The sequence below is a fragment of the Mytilus trossulus genome, chromosome 12 (assembly GCF_036588685.1).
Source record: "Mytilus trossulus isolate FHL-02 chromosome 12, PNRI_Mtr1.1.1.hap1, whole genome shotgun sequence".
NCBI classification, from domain to species: domain Eukaryota; kingdom Metazoa; phylum Mollusca; class Bivalvia; order Mytilida; family Mytilidae; genus Mytilus; species Mytilus trossulus.
This window is the reverse complement of record NC_086384.1, coordinates 13,899,852-13,924,988: the sequence shown is the minus strand read 5'-3', so window position 1 is coordinate 13,924,988 and position 25,137 is coordinate 13,899,852. Positions and strand designations below refer to the sequence as shown.

At 32.7% G+C, this 25,137-nt stretch overlaps 1 protein-coding gene and 2 long non-coding RNA genes across 6 annotated transcripts; 1 reads left to right on the top strand and 2 right to left on the bottom strand.

Moving 5' to 3' along the window:
- The first annotated feature begins 39 nt into the window (after positions 1-39).
- LOC134692820 (uncharacterized) lies at positions 40-24,552 on the top strand. 4 transcript variants are annotated; one of them, XR_010102275.1, is made up of 3 exons: positions 40-275; positions 22,717-22,870; positions 24,272-24,552. It is a non-coding gene; the product is annotated as an uncharacterized LOC134692820 (long non-coding RNA). The 4 variants fall into 4 exon arrangements; XR_010102277.1 differs by lacking the exon at positions 40-275 and adding an exon at positions 1,064-1,196; XR_010102278.1 differs by lacking the exon at positions 40-275 and adding an exon at positions 1,064-1,200.
- LOC134693181 (3 beta-hydroxysteroid dehydrogenase/Delta 5-->4-isomerase type 2-like) lies at positions 6,738-10,056 on the bottom strand. Its single transcript, XM_063553896.1, has 2 exons — positions 9,837-10,056; positions 6,738-8,425 (listed from the first exon to the last, which is right to left on the bottom strand). Exon 2 carries the CDS (start codon positions 8,385-8,387, stop codon positions 7,869-7,871), a length of 519 nt encoding a protein of 172 aa, XP_063409966.1. The 5' UTR covers positions 8,388-8,425; positions 9,837-10,056; the 3' UTR covers positions 6,738-7,868.
- LOC134693180 (uncharacterized) lies at positions 10,621-13,452 on the bottom strand. The gene is made up of 3 exons (XR_010102360.1): positions 13,373-13,452; positions 11,854-12,004; positions 10,621-10,782 (listed from the first exon to the last, which is right to left on the bottom strand). It is a non-coding gene; the product is annotated as an uncharacterized LOC134693180 (long non-coding RNA).
- Positions 24,553-25,137: the final 585 nt, after the last annotated feature.

Here is a 25,137-nt window from a genome sequence, read left to right as displayed (position 1 = left end):
CAATGTGAAGAAATAGTGCAACACTTTTTGCAACCGAACGTGTCAATCTGTCTGCGGTTGGTTGCCTCCGTACCTTTTTAAAGTGTTTCCGTAAACATGTGGCTGTTTACACTCATAATATTATTGAGATGTTTACAATAGTGTAAAATATATTCAGTACTTTACTGATTTGTGAATTTTCAAAGTAGTTTATATAAAACATTCAGTCACTTTATGAATAGAATAACAATCAAACAACAATCAAACACGTTTGTGTTGTTTTACAGCAGATTTCAGTGAGTATGTAGCTTAAGATTTTCACAGAATATTTGTTAAAACAAAATAGAGTTAATTTCTTCTAAAATTATTTCAAGGTTCATTTTGAAAAAGTTTGCCATCTTTATTTTACTTTATCATCTCTTCTAGGTTGTAAACAGTTGTTCAAACTTTAAACAATAAGCCTATTTCTAAACACCGAAATGAATCGAATCTGCAATTGTGCAAGATTTTAAAATTATCAAGTATTTTCCAACAACAAAAAGAAGACATCATTGTGTAAAATTAAAAAAAAAACTCATCTGGCTAGGAAATATAATTGAAAGAGGCTAATCCTTAGATCAGATAATTTTCCCAACAAAACAAAAACAAAGTTCACACTTCTTTCAAATATTTGATTATACAAATATACCTTGACTGGTTTTTCCTATACACAAACAAAGCAAACAAGCGACAGAAAGCAAAATGATAATAAAAGCGTTGCGAAAGTTACACTGAAAGTACTGTTGTACATTGTAAAAACTTACTTTTGAAATACGATGTCCTTATGGATAATGAAATAATGCTAGTAAAGCAACTTTGTTTAGCAAAACTTATTTATAGTGCACCAGCGGATTAATTCAAGCACAAACTAGTATTCCAACCTTCTGTTATTGTATATGTCTAGCCAATGTGAAGAAATAGTGCAACACATTTTGCAACCGAACGTGTCAATCTGTCTGCGGTTGGTTGCCTCCGTACCTTTTTAAAGTGTTTCCGTAAACATGTGGCTGTTTACACTCATAATATTATTGAGATGTTTAATAGTGTAAAATATCTTCAGTACTTTACTGATTTGTGAATTTTCAAAGTAGTTTATATAAAACATTCAGTCACTTTATGAATAGAATAATAATCAAACAACAATCAAACACGTTTGTATTGTTTTACAGCAGATTTCAGTGAGTATGTAGCTTAAGGTAATATCTTTGGTTAGCTTGCTTGTTAGCTGAATCGTGAAGTCATTGTTAGGTTAGGTAAACTACCCTCCTTCAATAGTAGACTAGCCCAACAGATAACCAATCTATCTCTCTGTAGGACTAAGCTACTTTAAAAGGAGGGTAGTATACCTTATATAACAATGACTTCACGGTTCAGCTAACAAGCAAGCTAACCAAAGATATTACCATTAGCTACATACTGACAGAAATCTGCTGTAAATTATTTATGTATGGACCTTTCATGGCTAAATACTAGTAAATGGCCGTTTGGGGACCAATAACTGCTTTCATCTTCGTCATTGAACTCAGGTTGATAGTTGTCTCATAATTAATTATTTTATTTGTCTACACAATTAAGAACAAGAAAGAAAATAGCCAAACAATATTTGTAACGTTTAATCGACGTATTTGCAACAAGGCGATGGCATTCAAATACTGAATTTGCGTCAACAAAATGGAAATTTAAGTCGTTTGAGATCAACATTTTGCACATTAATTTTATTTAGATCTATTGAGAAAAAAATTCTAGCAGCCCCTAATATGAAGTATTTATCCACTAGTTAATAAGATACTCCAGGGTTTTCGTTTCCAAAAACATTCTTCAAATAAGGTAACTGCTTTAAATAATCTATATAACCAAAGGGTCTCAGATACAACATATCATCATCGGATCCCGTCAAGTATAACTACACTAAAGTAATGTGCATCTATTAAAAGTGTTCAACAAAATACATCATTCAATCCTTACAAGTACACAATCACTGGCTTTCAATGCAAGCTGTTGGTTACCTTGTGGACTGTGAGGCAAACAACAAAAGACTTAACGGTATTAGATTTATTGTTCATTTAGTCATTCTGTATCTATTCCAAGGCATGGATGGTAATGGCTGCAAGGATTATGTTGATTCCAATTTCCTTTAACTTTGTTACACAGATACTTTTACATAGGTACTTTTTTTTTGTATCAACAATCTGTAGTACTGGAAATTTACTTTTAATATTCAGTACTATTTTGCTACTTTAAATTTATTGTAATATTTAGGTACCTGTATTTTACAGTACTTGATTTGTACTTGAAATTTAAGTACTACATATTTTTTGTAACACCGTTATATATTTTAAGCATTTTGAACGTTTATCTATTTCAAATCTCTTAAAATTATAATATTCAAACATGGAATACTGTGATAAATATTGGAATTATACAGGACTGGTACTAAAATGTTACAATAATTTTATAGTAAAGAAAAAGTACTAAATATTAAAAGTAAATTTCCAATACTATAGAAGTTATGTACAGAAATAATACCTATGCAAAAGTAGCAGTATAGCAAACATACAACAATTATAACTACATTAGACGCGGTAGTTAACCCTACTGATTAGGTAACATTATGCTTTTCATTGTTAATGATTGTAAAGATTTTACAAATTTTGTTTATTCAGGTTGTCATTGCATTTCAATTTCATAACTTTATTGATACGGCCTTCTACATGTTCTAACTGTTTTGATTTTTAATTCATTTTATGTAAATTAAAAGTGCATATATCATTTCATGGTTCGGACTCATATAACGAAAACAACATAGTAACATGTCACTTATTGGATACATATTTTAAGAGTGTTCTTAATGTATAACTGATTGTGGTTTGTTTTTTCATACATTATATATTATGTCATAAATGCAGAGCTATAAATTCACTAATCATATTCAAACTCGGTTGCTATAATTACCATTAGACGATGATGACTAGCATACTAAAAAAATATCAAGTTATATTCGTGTGCCTATTTAAAAATCTTATAATATTGTCTGCTAACATATTTCTAACTGTATGAAAAGACTTTGAAATATTTTTATTATAACTGCCGTCTGAATGATTCAATGAGGTCTTATTTTTTATCAACTGTATCGAAGAAAATATTGTTAATTCCATAATAAAGTTCTTTAAAACAAGAGAAATACACTAGACCGACACAAAATTCAACCGATTCATTGGCAAATCAACTTATGATTTGTTATGTCTTTAAATATGATTATGAGCTCAAGATGTGAAACAAACAACAACAAGCCAAACGTTACACAATAACTGAAGACGAAGAACACTAACCCTACCATAGATCATGGTAAAAATCATTCCAATAAAGGCAACAGTAGTATACCGGAGTTCAATAGTCATAAGTCGATTAGGCGGAAACAAAATCCGGGTCACAAAACCAAAACCGTGGGAAACACATCTGATGAAAACATTGAAATACCAGGAGCACTGAACTGCTACAAAAACAAGCGCCAACATTAATAAAAAGGGGATTATATGACAATAATTGCCATATTCCTAACTTCTTACAGGATTTAAAAAAAAAGATGTGTTGAACCTGGGTTTAGAGCTAACGAAATCGTACCTTATACTATATCCGCAAATGGTGTCAAGGGGAGACGAAAATTCAGACCTTGAAATTTTCTCCCCGGAGCGGGGATCGAACCAGGAACCTTTCTATTAGTAGTCCGATGCACTAACCACTATATAGCTCTCCAATTCTATTGTTAAAGTGCAACCGTCGTTAAAGTACAAATAATGTATTAATAAACACAGACGGCAAAGTATGAAAATGAAAGATAGAAATTTATGTATCCTACTTTATTTTTGTTATGATTAAAAAAAAATATCATCATGTTCAATTTTGACAAACATTTTGGAAACCCATAGATATATTATGCTTGAAAGGTAAAAAAAACCTAGGTCAACACGGGTCAGTTTACATGAGTGAGTAACAACATTAGTTTTAGATTTAACTGATTGTGGATGTTGGTTTAGATTTCCATTTTAATATTTAAATTCGATGGCTATAATTATCTCAGTCTATAAACACCGTTAATAGTGCATTCGTGCGCAATTATTTTTTACAAATTGGGCTGTCCGCATCAGTATAACAGTAATAAGTGACATAAAAATATATTGTTTATTATTGAATGACGTATGAACGATTACATAGGTCCTTTTTTTATTACGCACATGTTGTTCTGTAAATTTTTCGAACTAAAGATTGTAAAAAGTTAATTCGGTACATTTCAAGTAAATATATAAAAAAGGAGATAGTGGTATGATTGTCAATGAGACAACTCTCCACAAGGGACCAAAATAACACAGAAATTAACAACTATAGCATGTATAGGTCACCGTACGGCTTTCAACACTGAGCAAAGCCCATACTGCATAGTCAGCTATTAAAGGGTTCGAAATGACAATGTAAAGTACGCTAGACTGACGTGAGTTTCAACTATTATATGTTAAAATCAACGCAGTTATTAACGACTGCAAAAAGACAAACATTGGTCTAAAAATCATAATAACTTTTAAAGACCAAGGAACAACATGAACTCTACCGCTACAATCAATTATGGTACAACACATTCGAAGAAATTTAAAAAGAACATTACATAAACCCTACAATCGATAATGGTACAACAAATTCGGAAAAAATTAAAACAACATCACATGAACCCTACAATCGATCATGGTACAACACAATCGAAAAGTTTAAAAGAACATCACATGAACCCTACAATCGATAATGGTACAACACATGCGAAAAGTTTAAAAGAACATCACATGAACCCTAAAATCGATAATGGTACAACCCATTCGAAAAAATTTAAAACAACATCACATGAACCCTACAATCGATCATGGTACACCACATTCGAAAAGTTTAAAAGAACATCACATGGACCCTACAATCGATAATGGTACAATGCATTCGAAAAGTTTAAAAGAACATCACATGAACCCTACAATCGATAATGGTACAATGCATTCGAAAAGTTTAAAAGAACATCACATGAACCCTACAATCGATCATGGTACAACACATTCGAAAAGTTTAAAAGAACATCACATGAACCCTACAATCGATCATGGTACAACACATTCGAAAAGTTTAAAAGAACATCACATGGACCCTACAATCGATAATGGTACAATGCATTCGAAAAGTTTAAAAGAACATCACATGAACCCTACAATCGATCATGGTACAACACATTCGAAAAGTTTAAAAGAACATCACATGAACCCTACAATCGATCATGGTACAACACATTCGAAAAGTTTAAAAGAACATCACATGAACCCTACAATCGATCATGGTACAATGCATTCGAAAAGTTTAAAAGAACATCACATGAACCCTACAATCGAAAATGGTACAACACATTCGAAAAGTTTAAAAGAACATCACATGAACCCTACAATCGATCATGGTACAACACATTCGAAAAGTTTAAAAGAACATCACATGAACCCTACAATCGATCATGGTACAACACATTCGAAAAGTTTAAAAGAACATCACATGAACCCTACAATCGATCATGGTACAACACATTCGAAAAGTTTAAAAGAACATCACATGAACCCTACAATCGATCATGGTACAACACATTCGAAAAGTTTAAAAGAACATCACATGAACCCTACAATCGATCATGGTACAACACATTCGAAAAGTTTAAAAGAACATCACATGAACCCTACAATCGATCATGGTACAATGCATTCGAAATGTTTAAAAGAACATCACATGGACCCTACAATCGATAATGGTACAACACATTCGAAAAGTTTAAAAGAACATCACATGAACCCTACAATCGATCATGGTACAACACATTCGAAAAGTTTAAAAGAACATCACATGAACCCTACAATCGATCATGGTACAACACATTCGAAAAGTTTAAAAGAACATCACATGAACCCTACAATCGATCATGGTACAACACATTCGAAAAGTTTAAAAGAACATCACATGGACCCTACAATCGATAATGGTACAATGCATTCCAAAAGTTTAAAAGAACATCACATGAACCCTACCATCGATCATTCGAAAAGTTTAAAAGAACATCACATGAACCCTACAATCGATCATGTCACAACGCATTCGAAAGGTTTAAAAGAACATCACATGAACCCTACAATCGATCATTCGAAAAGTTTAAAAGAACATCACATGAACCCTATCATCGATCATGGTACTACACATTCGCAAAAAATTAAAACAACATCACATGAACCCTACAATCGATCATGGCACAACACATTCAAAAAATTTAAAGGAACATCACATGAACCCTACAATCACTTCCAAAAGTGAAGACAAATGCCGCGAGTGAGGTCAATACAACAGCAAGAAAGAGGATAGTGGATCGTTGATATCGCCAACTCTATACATTGAAACCAGTTAGTCAAATAAAAAAGACTAATCATATTTAATAAGATGTGTTATGATTGGCATTGCTACAAGACTCAACCAGAGTCCAAATGACAAAAAAAGTTCACAAGTATAATATGTCACCGTACGCGTCCTTCCTTCAACAATAAACAAACACATAACGTGTGTATACAAGTAGTAACCTATAAAAAGTTCAGAAATGCGAAATATAAAACAATTCAAATGAGAAAACTAACGATCTGATTTATTTACAAAAATTGAACAAAATGTGGCATGCTGCCAAAAACTACAGAATATTGCAGATTAAATAAGTTTGCGGTGTCGCAACTTTTAAAAAATGAACAGCAAATTAATATAAGTCGTATCGTCAACAAAATAGTTTTTATTTTGTATAATATTGACAACTGATTATGCAAATGTAACTTATTTCAAATTGCATTTATATGAGACCATTTAAATAAAAATGAACCGACCCACTGATTGTGGTTCAGATTTCCCTTTTAATATTTAAATTCAATTGCTATTGTTACCTCTACACTCTGTTTTTAGTTTGTTTTTTATGCGTGCTCATTTAATTGTTTACAATTATGTCTGTCGACATCAATATAACTGTTAAAAGACCTTGAGATAGTTTTTATTATAAGCTTCCATCTGAACGAGTAAACACGCACTTATTTCTCTATCAATTGAACGAATCATATTAAAAACTGTATGGGTTAATTATGTATAAACAATTTGGTACATTTAAACCTAAAGTAAAGTACACTAATATGACGAGAGATTTTTAACTCTTTAAATTTCTGAAACAACTGTCAAACATAAAAACATACTACACTCACTAGTCATTTTCCACACTTGTTTTAAATTTAAGATTTTAGATTATACTTACACTTTAGAAGATTTTTGAGACTGTTTATATATGGCGTCTTAACACGAAATTTTAAATTTGTTGAAAGTGTACTACTTTCAGTAATTGCAAGTGCTGTTAGATACTAGGTACAGAGTATTTCACATCTTTTGTACTTCATGCATATGTATTTTACTATTCGTGTCAATCTAAAGTCAAGCCCTATCCAACTATTTTTTACAGTTTGTTCCAATCTAAATGTGTCAGATATCTTTTTTATAAATAGAATTTGTCTGTTACATCTATCTACTAGTATATTTGAATTAAAAGCAACCCAATTTTTACATAAAACGCAAAGGACTAGTGCAGACAGAAAATGCAGTTACATTAAGCGCGTCTCGTTATTTTATGTTCCACAAACTGTATTTAAAATAGACGGTAATAATAAATTAGTTTATTAAATATCAATTGCAAACCCACTCTAAATGAGTGTATGATGAGAAAACGATAAAATTTTATATTATTTATGTTACATAAAATATACAATTATTCATGTTTGTCTGACAGTACCAAAAAACGCCTTAGTATTCTTCAGTGCAGTTTCATAGTCATATAACGGTTCATATCCGAGCATTTTCTTAGCTTTATCATTCTTGTAGAGACAAGTTTTATTCATATGTAAAATAATCCAGTTCGATATTGGCAAATCAACTTTATAAAATGGTCTTATTGGTAAGAAAATGTAATACAACAATGTAACTATTGCCATGGTTACAAACATTGGTATATACCACCAGGACAAAGTTATCTTGACATTTTCTTTCGGTGTGTAAATGTGCCCAGACTCAAAAGCAGTTTGAGGGGGAGTGTCGTCAGCAGTGAAAAAGTAATGGCCACCAATACCCGTATCTTTCCCCATCCTTTCGTAGATCTTTACAAACATCATTGCCACATTGCCTACGTAAACAAGAGGTAACAACGCTGTTGTTTTCCCGATTACCCTAGACACATTTCCTTCTTTGTAGAACGATGCCACTTCTAATCGCCTCAGGTCTTCTTCTCCGTACATAGATGTAGGTAATACAGCTGCTGTCTGGAAAAATTTTCCTATAAAATTAATGTATTAAAATCAAGAAGGATGACAAAAGCACAACAAATAATGTACAGTAAAACAGACCACACTAATATCTGATTTCTTCTAGAAAAAATATATATATATCAATAATACTAACTACTTGTATACTAATTTATACCAATTTTATTACTAGATGAGCATTTCGATAATAAACTTCTTTTCATTGAAACTGGAAGCCGTAACATTTGAAAGGTAAAAACTGAGATCAAAACTGGTTCAAACGTCGACGACCTTATACAAAGATCAAAAGTAAAGCCAAACCCAATTTGAATTAGAATTTTATCCCCCTCCCCACACACAAACAATCAATAAAAATCAACATCCGATTTCTCCAAATAAATAGATATGGGAATAGAAATATTGTCATTCTTGTTTTTTTTAAGACCGCCAGTAAAACCCTTTCTAAAATGGGGAGTACGTTGGTTGTGCAGGCTGTACAAATGCATAGCCACGTCTGATCAGAATGGGGTCAGGACGTTATATCCACTTTCTGGTGTAGCTGTCTCTGTCTCAGCCATTATGAACCATTGAAAAAAATCTTTGAGGTGTTCAGAGGTGACCAGGCTGATGCCAGTCAACAATTTTGTCCCTATCCAATATACCTTTCATTTGACAGCGGCAGTCTCAATACTCCGACCTTTATCCCGTACGTCCTCTATTTCGGGACCTACCTATTTTCTTTATTGTCAATTTGTTATCGTGCTAAATATGTTTGAAATGTTTACTATTGGACGCAAGCTACCACAATAAATCAATCAGTGCTGATTATAGTATTAACACAAAGTACTTTTATACTTCTAGTTTTGTCTCTAAGAGGCAAACACATTTATAGAAATAACAGCACGTTCTTTAAACATACATGTACACTGTACTAGTTATTGTTGACATGTTGATGGAGATGATAATTGCTTATGTAATGTCGTGGAATTTGTTGCATTATTAAATACATGTATAACGCTATTTTGCTTTGAACGATTTCACTTCTTATGAATTGTTATATATTTTATATGTCCATGGCCAGCGTCAAAACTGAACTTTTGATTATTGTATAGCACGTGACAATCACATGTTCTTCTTCGTCTTTGATGGATAGTTATCAGTGATAAAAGAACTTCTTATATTTAGAGCAAATTAATGCTACTAAAATTAGTTGTATAGGTCATTTTCAATTCATTGGTGTCATTTTGTGTTTATTTTTTTCCAATCATTACAAGAATATTATAATGGAATTGTGTTTGTAATGGTGATACTATTTGTGTTTTCTATCCATATCGGTTTTTATTCTAAATTAAAGTTGTATATACAAAAAAAAATCCTGGGTATATAGTTCCTTCAGAAAACGATATAAACGTAATGACTGATAAAATTAAATGTATGACTAACCGTTTTCTAAAACACATCCATTTTCCTTAATTACTATTTCTAATGCAACTTTTTTTGATACAGCGTATTCACTTAGCGGGTTTTTCGCAATTGGTACAGTTTCTTCTGTTCCTTCTAATACCTCGTGCCCATCGAAAAAGGACGAGATACTTCCGCAGTATATCAAGTTTTCAACCCCTTCTTCTTTACATGCATTTATTACATTTTGGGTACCTTGAAAATTAATAATTGTGAAATGACAACAAATTAAAATACTATACATTATTATTTATTTACAATGATTACACAGATCTGTTAAGCGACGAGCGTTACAAAGGAGACAATCATTTAAAACAAAGTCGAAATGAAAAGGCCATGAACAAATACATATAAATAAAATCATGACAAAGAGAGCCGATAAGTCATCTCCAAGGTTGAGTGTTTTGATGAATTTCGAGAAAGTAATATTTGGAATCCGTTTTATGTTTTCATTTACAGATGATATTTATGTTTTACATGTGTAGCTTATACTGTTTAACGTATGTATACATGGTATGCATTCTTGCTTTCCATTGTTAAGGTTTTACCGTTCATAATCCAGAAAACACCCCACCCCCGTAAAATACCCTTCGTAACTTGCATAGTCCCCGTTCATCAAGACCCAGAATTCAATTCAGTTATTGAGAACTTAGAAAATGTGTCCACACGTACGAAGCTGATAAAACAAACTTATAAAAATGTATTGGCTAATATTTATATTGTATTTAACATAAATGTAATAACTTATGAATGTTATAGATACCTTGAATATTTATCTCATTCAATGCTGTGGTATCTGGAAACAACTTATATTCCACCAACGCAGCAATATGGAAGACACATTTAACATTTTTACAAGCTTTCCTGACTACATCCGGGTCTGTAAGATTTCCTATAATTGATGTAACTGGCTTTCTGTCTTTAAAATCTACAACAAAGTCGTTCAACATTTTTATGAAAACAAAGAAAAATATGTTATCTGAGACAATTTGCATGCCTTAAAAAAGAATATTCTTTCCATTATATTGAATGAAAGATGTGATAATCTTACTGTGTAAATTTTCTGCTCTGTAATAGAAGTTTTAAAAGATGACTGATTGACCAGAAATGGAAAAGCTTGTCATTATGTCTTGGATTTGTGCAAAGTGAGCAATTGATTGTAATAAATGTAATTCGAAATAGATGTGTATGAATGTGTGGTGAGACGGCTAATAGATATAGGAAGATGTTGTATGAGTGCCAATGAGACAACTCTCCATCCAAATAACAATTTAAAAAGTAAACCATTATAGGTTAAAGTACGGCCTTCAACACGGAGCATTGGCTCACACCGAACAATAAGCTATAAAGGACCCCAAAACTACTAGTGTAAAACCATTCAAACGGGAAAACCAACGGTCTAATCTATATAAACAAAACGAGAAACGAGAAACACGTATATATTACATAAACAAACGACAACTACTGTACATCAGATGCCTGACTTAGGACAGGTGCAAACATTTGCAGCGGGATTAAACGTTTTAATGGATCCAAACCTTCTCCCTTTTTCTGAAACAATAGCATAACATCACAACATAGAAAAACATACGATAAAATATCAATTGGCAGGCTTAACTCAATCAAAAAACGTATGATTACACAATGAACGAATAAATTTGATCTGCGATATCTGAATACAAATGTACAGTTAATTAAATATTAGAGACAAACATTCATGACCAAAAAGCTAACAAACAAATTCAAACACAGGACATCACTGAGAAATATTTAACCAATCAATGTTTACTCTAGAAAAAAACCGTTTTTTTATAATCTTGAAGTTTATACAAATGTTGTAAGAATAAGGGAAAAGTTGAAGATATTACAAATAATTAAAGCTGGTGTACAGACAAGATCCATATAAATACAAAATAACAAAAAAGCATTATAAACAGTATCAACAGGAAAATACGATTTGAGAGTACTTAAATATAAAAAATTTAAAAACGTTTGTTACCCAAATTCTTTTTATACTGTCTGATGTCTAAGACTCTTATTTCCGTGATATCATCACAAAACATATCTAAATGTTTGACAACATGCTGACCAAGGAAACCGCTGCCACCGGTCACCAGTACAATATGTGAATCCATGCCTGCAGTTGGTGACTGAAATAGAAAAAATCAATTGTGCAAATTTACATCAATATGAAGATTCGTTTAGGGAGACTGACCAGCATGAATTGATGAAGAACAATAAAATACAACGCATCATTCCAATATGTTCTGACTCGCTGACTCGACCCCAATCTTAATTGACTATCTATAGCATCTTAATTTCCACACTAAAGGTCGCTTGTTCTCTCCAAGGTCTCAAAAAGTAATCCCGACGAAATAATGTAAGATTTTCTTTTCAGAAATCAATGCTTGTGCTGTCGAAAAAAAAACCAATCAAATGATTAACTAATGATTAGATTGATTAATTGGTTGTTTGATTGGTGTTTAGCGACACTTTAAGCATTAAGTTAAGTACCTTGTGTTATATTAAGATAACACAAGGTACTAGTAATCTTGCATTTTTGAAAAATGTCAACCGATCACGAAAGTCCCTTATATGCCGATTTCTCGGTTGCCAACCCCACTTAAACTTGTCATATTTTAAATCTACATAATTTTTTCTACACAATGGTGTATAACACGTGTACTGTTGTTGACGGAATCATCCGTAGCAATCTTACCCAAGTATGTGCTATATTAACATGATATACAACATATTATATATAACAGGTATACAGGAAATTTGTTTCTGGGATAAGTTCCTGTGTTCCACAGTTATGTTTTACTGTTTTATATATATAATTAGCACCCCATTATTCTCTATTCTCTTTCTTTGTTATTTTTGTTGTTAATTCTTTCTTTGTTATATATTTTTGGGCGGTGGAAAGGGGGGGACAGTGGCGGATCCAGGGAGAGGGTTCCGGGGGTTGGAACCCCCCCCCCCTTTGTTTTGGACGATCCATGCATTTGAATGGGAACATATAGTTGGAACCCTCCCTTTGTCCTGGGTTGGGACCCCCCCCCCCCCCCCATCTTTAAAATGGCTGGATCCGCCCTTGGGGAGGGGTCGTGGGTGCATATTTTCTACTCTGAAAAGTCCATCCAGACCCTCATGAATGTATTTTGTTCTGTAACTCATGTGGTTAATATGCTGTAATACTAGCACACCCTATTATTGGCAGGCATTATACACTACAAAAAAGGATCTGCATTCCTGATTGCCTATAAAAATAGTTTTTGCTAACGTGTACACCAAATATATATATATATATATCTGTTCCGATAACTGTTGTACATAATGCAGTACAATGGATTGTACAATCGTTAGCCGCGGATCTTTGTTACCTATTTCATCTGAAGACGGTTAAGTACATGTACCTTTGTCTATCGATAGTAGATTTGAATATATCTAAAATGACTTTTAACTCAAAAATAAATATAAAATATGACAATATAAAATATGACAGTCTCAATACTTACAACCCAGAACTATATCCGATATCAAATGAATACACTAGTTCTATATATAAATTGACCTATTTTTGTTTAACAGGTCGCGGTTTATTTTTTTTTTTTATAGTGTGTGGTGAGATTTTTAGAGAGAAATGAACCATGCCCATATGGATCATTTAAACCCTAGTATGTAATACCCTAGTATGTTTAGGCAAACTAAAGGCAATATACTAATAATTAAACCAAATATGAATATGAAATAAAACTGAGAATGGAAACGGGGAATGTGTCAAAGAGACAGCAACCCGACCATAAAAAAAAACAACAGCAAAGGTCACCAACAGGTCTTCAATGTAGCGAGAAATTCCCGCACCCGGAGGCGTTCTTAAGCTGGCCCCTAAACAAATATATACTAGTTCAGTGATAATGACACCATACTTATTTCCAAATTGTACACAAGAAACTAAAATTAAAATAATACAAGACTAACAAAGGCCAGAGGCTCCTGACTTGGGACAGGCGCAAAAATGCGGCGGAGTTAAACGTGTTTGTGAGATCTCAACCCCCCCCCCCCCCCCCCTTATACCTCTAGCCAATGTAGAAAAGTAAACGCATAACAATACGCACATTAAAATTCAGTTCAAGAGAAGTCCGAGTCTGATGAGAAAATAAACAAAATGACATTAATACACAAATAACAACAGACTAAGTACTAGCAGTTAACTGACATGCCAGCTCCAGACTTCAATTAAACTGGCTGAAAGATTATAATTTCATCATATGAACGTCAGACACAATCCTTCCCGTTATAGGTTTTGTATCATACCATCATATTAACATATTATGAGAAGAACATAACCCGTGTCATGCCAACAACTGTTTTTTTTAATAAATGTGTTTAGTTCCGATGCAAAGACCCTATAAGTGAATCAATATTAACGCCAAAATAATGATTTGTTTGTAATATTTTAAGATATTGATTTGGCTACAGTTGCATCCGTGTATAATAGATAAACGCGATAAATTAAGCATGTTAAGAAGTATTTGAAGACGAACCAAGGATAGCTCGAACGGATGCCGAACGATCACCTTTTTTCAATCAGTTCATGTTCGTTAGAAGTCCGTTCTTATCCGTTAGACGTCCGTTCTTATCCGTTAGACGTCCGCCCATATCCGGTTCATGTCCGTTTAGCGTACTTTTTGTCCGTTCAGTGGAAAAAGGTCCAGTAGGCGTCCGTTTTGTCTCCGTTACTTGTCCGTTATATATCCGTGGGAGGTCTGGTAGAAAAATTCACCAACGGACTTCAACCGGACGTTTAACGAATGTTGGACGAATGTAAAACGGACTTCTGCCGGACGTATTACGGATAAAACGGATGATGAACGGATCTGAAACAGATAAATTCCAATTGAAAATTTCGTATCAGAAATGCCAATTATTTGTATGTCAGATTTCCTGAGTGTATTATTATTCATAATCGATCTTAGAATAAGGGCATAAAGCAGATCTTATTCAGGTAAGACACTATCCTTTGATGGCAATTTTATAGAACAAACCAAAACCAGTTACATATAAATGTTTTGAATATTTATTCGATGTACATGTATTACAATAGTCGCCTTTAATTTTCCGTGTATCTTGTGCAACCATTTTATCCGGGACGCCGTTTTATGTCGTACTCTTCCGTTTGATGTACGTTCGACATTCGTTCTGTCCGGTACGTTTCCGTTTCTCGTACGCTGCATATTCGGTGAGTGTCCGTTATGCGTTCGTTACGCGTCCGTTTTATTTGGTCAGCACATCAACAGACTCCCAATGGATGCAATTTTGTCAACGGACAACCTACATCCTACATTTTCATCCGTTAGGCGCACGTTCGTGCTATCCGGTAAAGTGAGACCACATATTTAGGCAGGCAATTTCAACCTAGCTTTCCAATCTACTACCAATTTGAAGGGTCAAATTATTCCTTATGTTTTCTCGAACAAATCGTATCTATTACTTTTGGAAAATTCTCCAAATTTTAAAGATAATGAAGTGGAAATGTTACACGACAGACAAAAAGGAATCATAACGTGCAGTTTCTAAAAAAAACAAAGGAAAAAGAAAAAAACACATATTTTTTAAAGATCGCCTATATATATGTATGTGTGTTTTAAAATTGTTACTTAGCTGTTTTATAAGGTACATGTATATAATACATCTAGACAGTAGCGGAATATATAATTCGGAAATGGATTAACAATTATTATACTATTATGGTGAATGGAATATTATGAAATATATATCCAGATGTTGAACTTCCGAAATAAAATATGAACTATTTCATATATCCAAATGTTGAACTTCCGAAAAAATATATATGAACTCTATATACATGTATATCCAAATGTTGAACTTCCGAAAAATATGAACTACTTTTTTAACGTATATAAATTATGTGGTGATGATTACTGAAAACTACAGAAATTAAACGCATCAATGAAGAATGATTAACTTTTTTTTACCGAATTTTCGTTTGTATTGCAAGGGGGGAAAAAATATGTAACACAATATTTGAGAGAGAATCTATATTTAACAAATTCCAATCTAACATCATTGATACAAGTATTTATGTAATTTATTTAACAAATTCCAATCTAACATCATTGATACAAGTATTTATGTACCCTGTATACAATTAATAACTCTATCCACTACTTATTACCGTACATGTATTCTCAGCAATCTGTAGACGTTCATTGCATTGTACAGACCTTAATAGCCTTGTCCACTGCCTTACTTACTAGTACATATAAAAAAGAAGATGTGGTATGATTGCTAATGAGACAACTATCCACAAAAGACCAAAATGACACAAACATTAACAACTATAGGTCACCGTACGGCCTTCAACAATGAGCAAAGCCCATACCGCTTAGTCAGCTATAAAAGACCCTGATACGACAATGTGAAACAATTCAAACGGGAAAACTAACGGCCTCATTTATGTAAAAAAAAATAACGAAAAACAAATATGTTAGACATAAACAAACGACAACTTCTGAATTACAGGCTCCTGACTTGGGACGACACATACATAAATAATGTGGCGGGGTCATTTAATACTTCTCTATAAACTGCCAACAGTTATGGGCTATTTTTGAAAGCTGATTGATGTCCCATATGAACTATATAAGCTCCAGGAGTAGAACGAGCTAGAATCTGCCAGGACTCTACCCCCTGACTTCGTAATATTTGTTGATTCCGTATGTGATTCTCACTCTATTAGGTATAACTGTGTTCAACAGTCTGATTGATATTACTAAAGTAATCAAAGTACTGAAGTACTGAACATTGGATGGCCGCAAGTTCTGGTGGATGGTCACAATCACTAATCTTGTCTCAGAAAAAAATATATCTCAGAAAAAATCATATCTCTATACCCGAAAGTAAGTTTAAGGCACATATATTTTTTTTTCCTGAGTCACCTTCATGTGTGGATGCTGAATAAATGACAGGGAATCCAACATCACCGTGATAACTATTATATTTTAATTATATAATCATGTGTTAACACGATTATATTCTGGTTTGTTTTTGCATATTATAATGATATTTGTATAACAGTTAAATATGATTTTCATCCATGTGTATGTCAATATATCCAACTATTCTGATGATAGTGCAGTACAAGTGCATGGTGGGAACTCTTCTGTAATAATTCATTTTTCTAATAAATTGTATTTGAGTAAGCATTGATATTTTCCAGCGTTTGTTGCAAAACGTTCTTGACATATTTTTCCACATGTGTTTACATAAATTTTCGATATTTCTGATTTGTTATTGATATGTTTATTTCTCAAGATGAAACATTTTCATAAAGTTTATCAATGTTCTTAAAAATTATTTTCATGAATATCTATTGATAATTTAATTTTGGATGTAACGCGTCTTATGATTGGCTTACGTTATTTTGTTATGAGCCCATAGACATAATTTAGTCATGTGACCGTGCCATCATCAACGTTTTTTCATGGTTTTCTAGGGTTGAAAATGGAATTTAGAATTAAATTATAAGAAATGACTGTAATATCTTTTTCTGTCTGTTCGAAATAACATAAAAAAAATTGGTGCACACTATTAAATAACCCGTTACGCGCGTTAATCAGTGTGCACCAAATTTTGTATGTTATTTCTTCATAGACAGAACAAATATTACAGTCATTCCTTAAATGAAATAAATATATAAAAAGCGATAACGAATGTTATTTTGCACCTGACAATATCTGTGTAATTACTGTAGTATACAAAATACGTTCGGTTATCAGTCAAAAACGAAAGTCACGTGAGTAGAAATGTATATGGCAACATAGTACCGAAATGCCCTCACGGTCATACTCTATATAAAAAAAACCTATGCCACATGTTAAATCAGTTCAAAAGCTTTATCATAATCATAATTTAACTTCAAAAATATTAAACGTTGAGCAAACAACCTTTTGAATACTAAGTTAAAGAATGCAGTTTTAGGAAACGAAACCATGAGGAGAGAAATTATGTTTCATATCAAAAATAATCAATCAATGATAATGTTGTTCACACTTAACCATCACAAAGTATTTACCCTAAAGTTATCTTTGTACGATATAAAAAAAAGAGGGCATGACCTTAAAGCAACACATTTGTAAGCGTCGTTTGTCTGTAGCTGGAAGAAATTTAAATTTATGTGTATTTCGTATCATTATACAACAGTTGGTTGCTTTCACAAGTTTGAAGAATTTGAGACCTCAGTTCAGCAAAACACTGGTACATAATTCGCCCTTTTTGTGTTAATTTGACTTTTACAATTTGAATAACTGCTTCAGAGTTACATTTTGTAATAAAGGGTATTATTCTCCTTTAATATTCAAATAAGACATCATACATCTCACTAAATAACCCGTTCACATTTTCAAACTATAACGAAATATAAAAAAATATAAAAAAAAAAAAAAAATACAAATTGTAATCTTTTTGCTCTTGTTTTTTTATCAAGTAAAAAAATGACAAGAACTATTATTCTGATTTAGATTAATTTCTTGCAATTGGATCATGTGGATTGGCTGATATTGTCCTAACAAATTTCAGTACAATTTTTTATTCGGTCAATTGGAATTTATCTCCCTTACACTATTGACCTTCGCTGATCTTTTTTAGGTGCTTTACAGTTCTAATATTTTTTTTAATTTTCCACAGTTTTTATTGTGACAATATAAATATAGTGTGTTGAAATTGTCCTAATAATTTAGTTTGAATATAATAAGTAGTTATATAACAAAATCCGGTATGACCTCCTTGTAATACTTCATATTTTTTTCAGTTATAAAATGAAACACAAAACTGGCCAGTTTGAAGCAATGACTGAATAATTTAGATAGTAGTAATACAAAAACAAAAAATACAAAAATAACTAAGAATGTAAAAAAAAAAACAATTCAATATATACTGGTGTCTTTACAAATCCAAGTTCCAAATCGTCCCTGGTCTATAGAAATGGTTCATTCCCTCTATTCCCACTTTTTATAAATCTGGTAAGAAAAGGTAAAATATCATGTGGGAATAGGAGGAAAACTTGTGCAAACAAAGGATTATACTGTACAAACATTTTTAATCAACTGTTAATTGACCAGTGTCTTTTTTATTAGAACAGGTAATAAGTTATTTTTGCATCTATGAATTCTGTTTTTTGTTAAACAAAATAAATATGAAAGAAATTAAAACAAATATGAGTAAATTATTTTTATTACTTTTATAGCACAAATTTAACTGTAGATTCAAACAAGCATAATTTAAAAACAAATTATACAACAGCACATTTTAGCACAAACATTAGACAATCACTGTATACAAGTCAATTAAAGTTTAACAATCTGTTCTATGTGAAGAAGGTGGGAGGCTGCATCACCAAACTCTACTGTTGTGACTTCCTGGTTGTGGTGTCTAACCTTAAGTTCGTCTAATCTGTTGTTGATTTCTACATACTTCTTTTAAAGGGCCACTCTCTTCCCACTGGCTACATACTGGATCATGGTCAAGGCGTTCTTATGTTACAGAAGTTTAATTTGTTGAAAGATGTTTGGATGTGGCTGCGTGGAATGTTTCTTCAGCTTGCTGTGCCATCCCTCTCGATGATTTGTTGTCCTTGATCCTTGTGTTAAGTAGTGGTTCCAAAGGTGACTGTTATGTTCAACCCAGTATGTTGTTACATAGTCTGTAAAGGCTGTTTAGTTGTATCAATCTGACCTATGTCTGTTAGGGCATTAAAGCACACACCTTCAACCTCAGCAAAGGGTATAAGTGGAAGTACAGCGGCACAGCATACTAGTTGATGATTATTGTCGTCATCCTTGTATGGGACCTGAAGTCCACTTTCTTGTGCTTTTCTCCAGATGCATTGCGTCTAGTGGCAGAATTTCAGATGGCGACTTTGTAGTCCAGGTAGATATTGGAAGTCTGAAGTTTTAGTTGGTGTTTGTGGTAGAGATCTTTAAGTAAAGTCAGGAACCATGTATATACTAGTTCACTCTTGGCTGGAAATAAACTGGGTACGAGTGGATTACCATATATTATATCTGCAGCTGATAAGTATGTTATATTCTTTTGCGTACTGAAGATGAGCATACGCCCTTCTGTGTTGTCGTCTGTTAGTATGATTGATTTGATCACAGTTTGGGTAAAATGGAAGGTTCTTCTTGTGTTTGTTGTACATTGTGTTCTTGCAAGATGGAAAGTTCTCCGACAATTTTTTAAGGTTACAAATTCGAATATTTTAAAATTAATCTGACTCCAATCTATTTATCATAATTTTTCTTAATTTTTTAAGTACAAATTCAATTTTTTTTTTAAATAATTCTAACTACAATCTTCTATCATAATTTATCTTTATTTCTGAGTACAAATTAAAAATAAGTCTAAGTCCAATCTATTTATCATTATTTTTCTTTATTTTTAAGTATTTAAAAAAGTACAGGTAAATCTTAGGTAAAATTATAATTAATCTTGATTGTTATAAAAACAAATTATTTATCAAAACACCTATTGTTATTTGCAGGTGGGAATAGAAGAAATAGTATTTTTAAATAGTGGGAATAGGAGGAAGACACCATAGAAATTGATTTAAATTTCTAACAGAATAAATGACATATTTCCCATTAACACCCAACTGTGATATTAACATGAATAATAACAAAACAACATTCAGATAACTACTGGCTAGGAACAGGTACATGGAACAAATAGGAAGTTCCTTCAGAACGATGACATGTACATTATTTTTTTTGTTCCTAATTGATTTATTAACCTTTTGATACCTCTGTGTTTAAGTTTCAGTGTACTTAAGGATGAACGTCGATCAACGAATAGCTACCTTTTTGTAAGACATGTTTTACAAAAGTACATTTTCGTGTAAGTGTTATTGGTCAACTGAAGTTCAAATGAAAGTATTCATTGATGGAACTAGTTCTCTTGTGGTTTGGACGTCTTTTCCGTGTCTCTTTCCGAGGTATGACGTAATCGTTGTTTATTGCTAATTATATGTCTGCTTGCCAGGAAAATTAAATTAAACAATATCAATAAAATAAGTCTAAATGATTCTTTACACTTCTTTTCATCGTAAAGCGGTTGGTTTTCAAGAACATATGTATATATATGTATGTATATGTATGTATATGTATGTATATGTATGTATATGTATGTATATGTATGTATATGTATGTATATGTATGTATATGTATGTATATGTATGTTTATGTATGTATACATAATTTATTGTAATCGAATGGCTTGTGTACAGTATTCCAGAAATGATCGACCATTATTTGTTCCAACAAACATATATTGTAAATTTCATTTTCACTGTAAATACATTTTTTTCCTTTTCACATTTTCTATGGTTATTTACAAACCACACCGTAATTCAAGTTATAACTACACTCATATCCGAATCTCTCTGCTACGGAAACTTTTCGTTTCAAATCTTTTTGCTGACATTGGAAGTGGGTTCTTTCTTACAAATCTGCGTTCTCATGCGTACTTATTATTGTTTAGAAGACGCTTTGCAGCAATCGTTTTTAAGATTAATTAGTGTAATATGTTGTCAGAAAAATGCGTAAAGAAATATTGTTAATAGTATGCCACATTAAATTTGATTGAAGAATAATGAAATCTGCGGTTTAAAATATTCAATATGTGTATCCTGTCCTCATTGTTTCTTATCTTTTTTTGAAAATTTGTATTTGAAGCTTCTCCGCTTTGCACACAATAATTATGAGTATATACAAAGACAAGTATGTATCCAGTAAAAAATCCGGCTCAAATTGTCTCACTTATACAAGAGATGACCCGTATCCATAACACATGGACGTTTACACCTCACTCTCCCCATCATCATCGTTTACCAAATACTCTAAGTATATAATGTATGCAACCCACTAACCCATACATGCATTATGTACTTTTCCTAGTATTTGGAATTTACACAACCTTACAATTAATAACATTAACGGTACCAATTTTCCTGCACCAGATGCGCATTTCGACAATACATATCTCTTCAGTGATGTTCGTGGCCAAAATATTTGAAATCCAAAGCGTATATAAAAGATGACGAGCTTTAATAAAAAAAGGTTAAAAAAGTATAGCCAAATCCGTGAAAGGAATCAGAGTTATGCATGAGGGAGATACATTCCTTAATTTATACTAATTTCTAACATTTTTTAACAGCAAACTTCAATAAACACAAACAATCCATATTTTCATGCCAGTACCGAAGTACTGGCTACTGGGCTGGTGATACCCTCGGAAACTAACAGTCCACCAGCAGAGGCATCGACCCAGCCAAATCCGCGAAAGGAATCAATGTTATGCATTTCTTAATTTATTCAACTTTCTCCCATTTTGTAATAGCAAATTTTAATAACACAAAATAAAACTATTTTAATTTTATCTATGTTTAAAATTCAAAGTCATTAACTATTAATGATTTTCTTAACCCAGGCATAGATTACCTTAGCCGTATTTGGCACAACATTTTGGATTTTTTTATCCTCAATGCTCTTCAACTTTTTACTTGTTTGGCTTATAAATATTTTGATATGAGCGTCACTGATGATTCTTATGTAGACAAGCGTCTGGCGTACTAAATTATAATCCTGGTATCTATGATAACTATTAAGGAATAATTGATTTGGCTGAGTTCTCCTTCCAGACACTTCTCGCAGTACAACTTGTATTCAATTATTTTGTTAACTGTCTTATATCTAAACATTCAACAATTTATATATGGCTATACATGATACAGTTTTACTAAACATCAGTCTATTATATAGTTAATTCAATAATTCTTTCTCAGATGTGCAGAGAACTTGTTATATGTCTCCTGGTCATCATACTAAATGTCATATACACACAAGGCCAGTATATTGTTGAAGTTCCAGGCGGACAAAAATTTTTATTACTACCAGAGAGCTCTGATGACACTTTCGATCCTACAGGGATAATAATGCGTAAGTAAACTGAACGTCTGTTAAAAGATCCTTTTGCATTAACATCGTAGCATTTCCGACAGTGAATAGGTAAGTGGTATTCACCAGCGACTCCGTTCTCATTGGCAGATCCAGGGGGATGTTTCCGGGGATTGGAACATAACTTTTTTTGAAACTATCAATGCATTTGAAAGGGAGCATTTACATGTAGTTGTAACCCCCTTTACTCTGAGTTGGGATCCCCTCCTTTTTGAAATGGCTGGATCCACCCCTGGTTCTTTAAAGATACCTGTATAGTGTACTTAGTTATTAACGCCTCTGTTATTCAGTCTCTTTTACAGGCTACATAAGCAGATCCAGCGGCCTGGGGTACCCCCCCCCCCCCCCCACCCCCCCACTTTTTGTCCGAAAATGTTCTGGATCCGCCATTGGGGTTTTGTCCAAACAGAGGCAATAGGTCACACAGGTCAAAATCTTATGTACACCATTGCAACAACGATCGTATTTCGATGTCAATTGTAAAAGGTAACAGACATTTGTTATACACGATAGCCAAATCGATTGTTTTAAGAGTTACCAGTAGCGCATATCATCGCTTTGCGACAGTAAAAATATTGATGGACTTCTGTACTAACCAGTTGCTCTTAATTGTTTTGCTTTGTAAAAAAAATATGTTTCGTTACATCTAAACTTTCTTAAAGATAGGGGAAAGATACTAAACAGATATTCAAACTAATTAATCGACAACTAATTTACAATGAGCTGGCAAAAAATAAAAAAACGGAACAAACGACAAACAACAGCGAAGGAGCATTAATGTTACCCTTGTCCTGCTGTACATCCGTCCGTCACGGAGAACGTACTGAAATTGGTTTCCGTTATCGAACTTGAATTTGCCTCAACACAATGTTGCAAAACTTGTAAGCAATCCTTTTTACTGCAAAACAAAGATTAAGTATACATTTTGGTGGGATCACTTTTACCGTTCTTCAGTTATGTCCCTTTATTCCTTGATCACACCGTAAGTTATATGCACGCGACAGCATCATCTGTGTCCCATGAACACTTTCTCTTTTCATTTTTATTGTATGTTATTATAGATTATCATTGGTCATCTCAACGAGATTGATTTTCTCGCTTGAGCTGGTACAGCGAAAGTGAGAAAAGCAATCGAGTTGAGATGACCAATGATAATCTGTTTATCGCTATTTTACCTATGACAACGTTGTCAATTTCAATGTCAATTTCGTTAGCAATGCACGTGCCTGCTTAGTTTCTAGCGATATTTTTTTCATCTCAGGCAAGAAGCATGATATGAAAATTATTACAAAAAAAGATCAAAAGAAAAATGCGCAAAATAGCGATAATAGTTATTACATTGTCTTATATAATTGTAATTTTTTAACGTTTTTGATATTCCAGTTGTTACAGCGATGGCATTTCTATCCGTATTTAGAGGTAGTACGACGACAACGGTGGCGACTGCTGCCACGACAACAACCACGCATTCTACTGTTCATTCAACAACTACTACCATGACTAGTACCAGTATTACCGAATCGCACTCTACAAATGTGGTAACAACATCACAAGCAGCAACAGCTGTGGTCCCTATAGCTAATTAGAAGCGCTGCTCGTTGGGACTTATACATGTATTTGCTTATATCTTCTATCAGCAGTAGTTATTTCAAAAATTCCATTATTAGGCTCTGGTAAAACTAAATGTATTGTATAAAGTTGAATAAAATGTCTAAAACTAGTACATTGTATACCCAAGATCAACATTAAAATGCCCAATTTTTCATATAGGGTAGCAATTTTGTACTGGTTAATATTTGAATTTCAATACAAAATGGTAGATGAGAGTTATTTTGAAAATTCCGAAATATAGAGCATCGTTCAAAATCGCCATTATTCTTTCTAAAATAAATGCTAAACCATATAATTTTTGGAATTTTCATCCACACCCTAAGGTGTTGACCGTTTTTTCATCTTTTTATAGCGAAAAACCAGAACCTAAAAAAGGTTATTTTCGCCTATGTAAAGAATTACTTCATCGTAACCTACTAAGTTAGCAACCATTTAAATTCAAGGGGGAGGTTTGTGGTTTTTTTTTCGATTTCATATATCGATTTCGCGCGAACCGCAAACAAATATTTTTAGATTTTCGACGCTTTTAATCAAAATTAATATTTCAACATTTTTACACTATAAGGTATTAAGAATCTAGAGTCAGGATTGTTTTTTCGACATTTAAGTTTGCTTGATCAGAATTATTTGTTCTCATC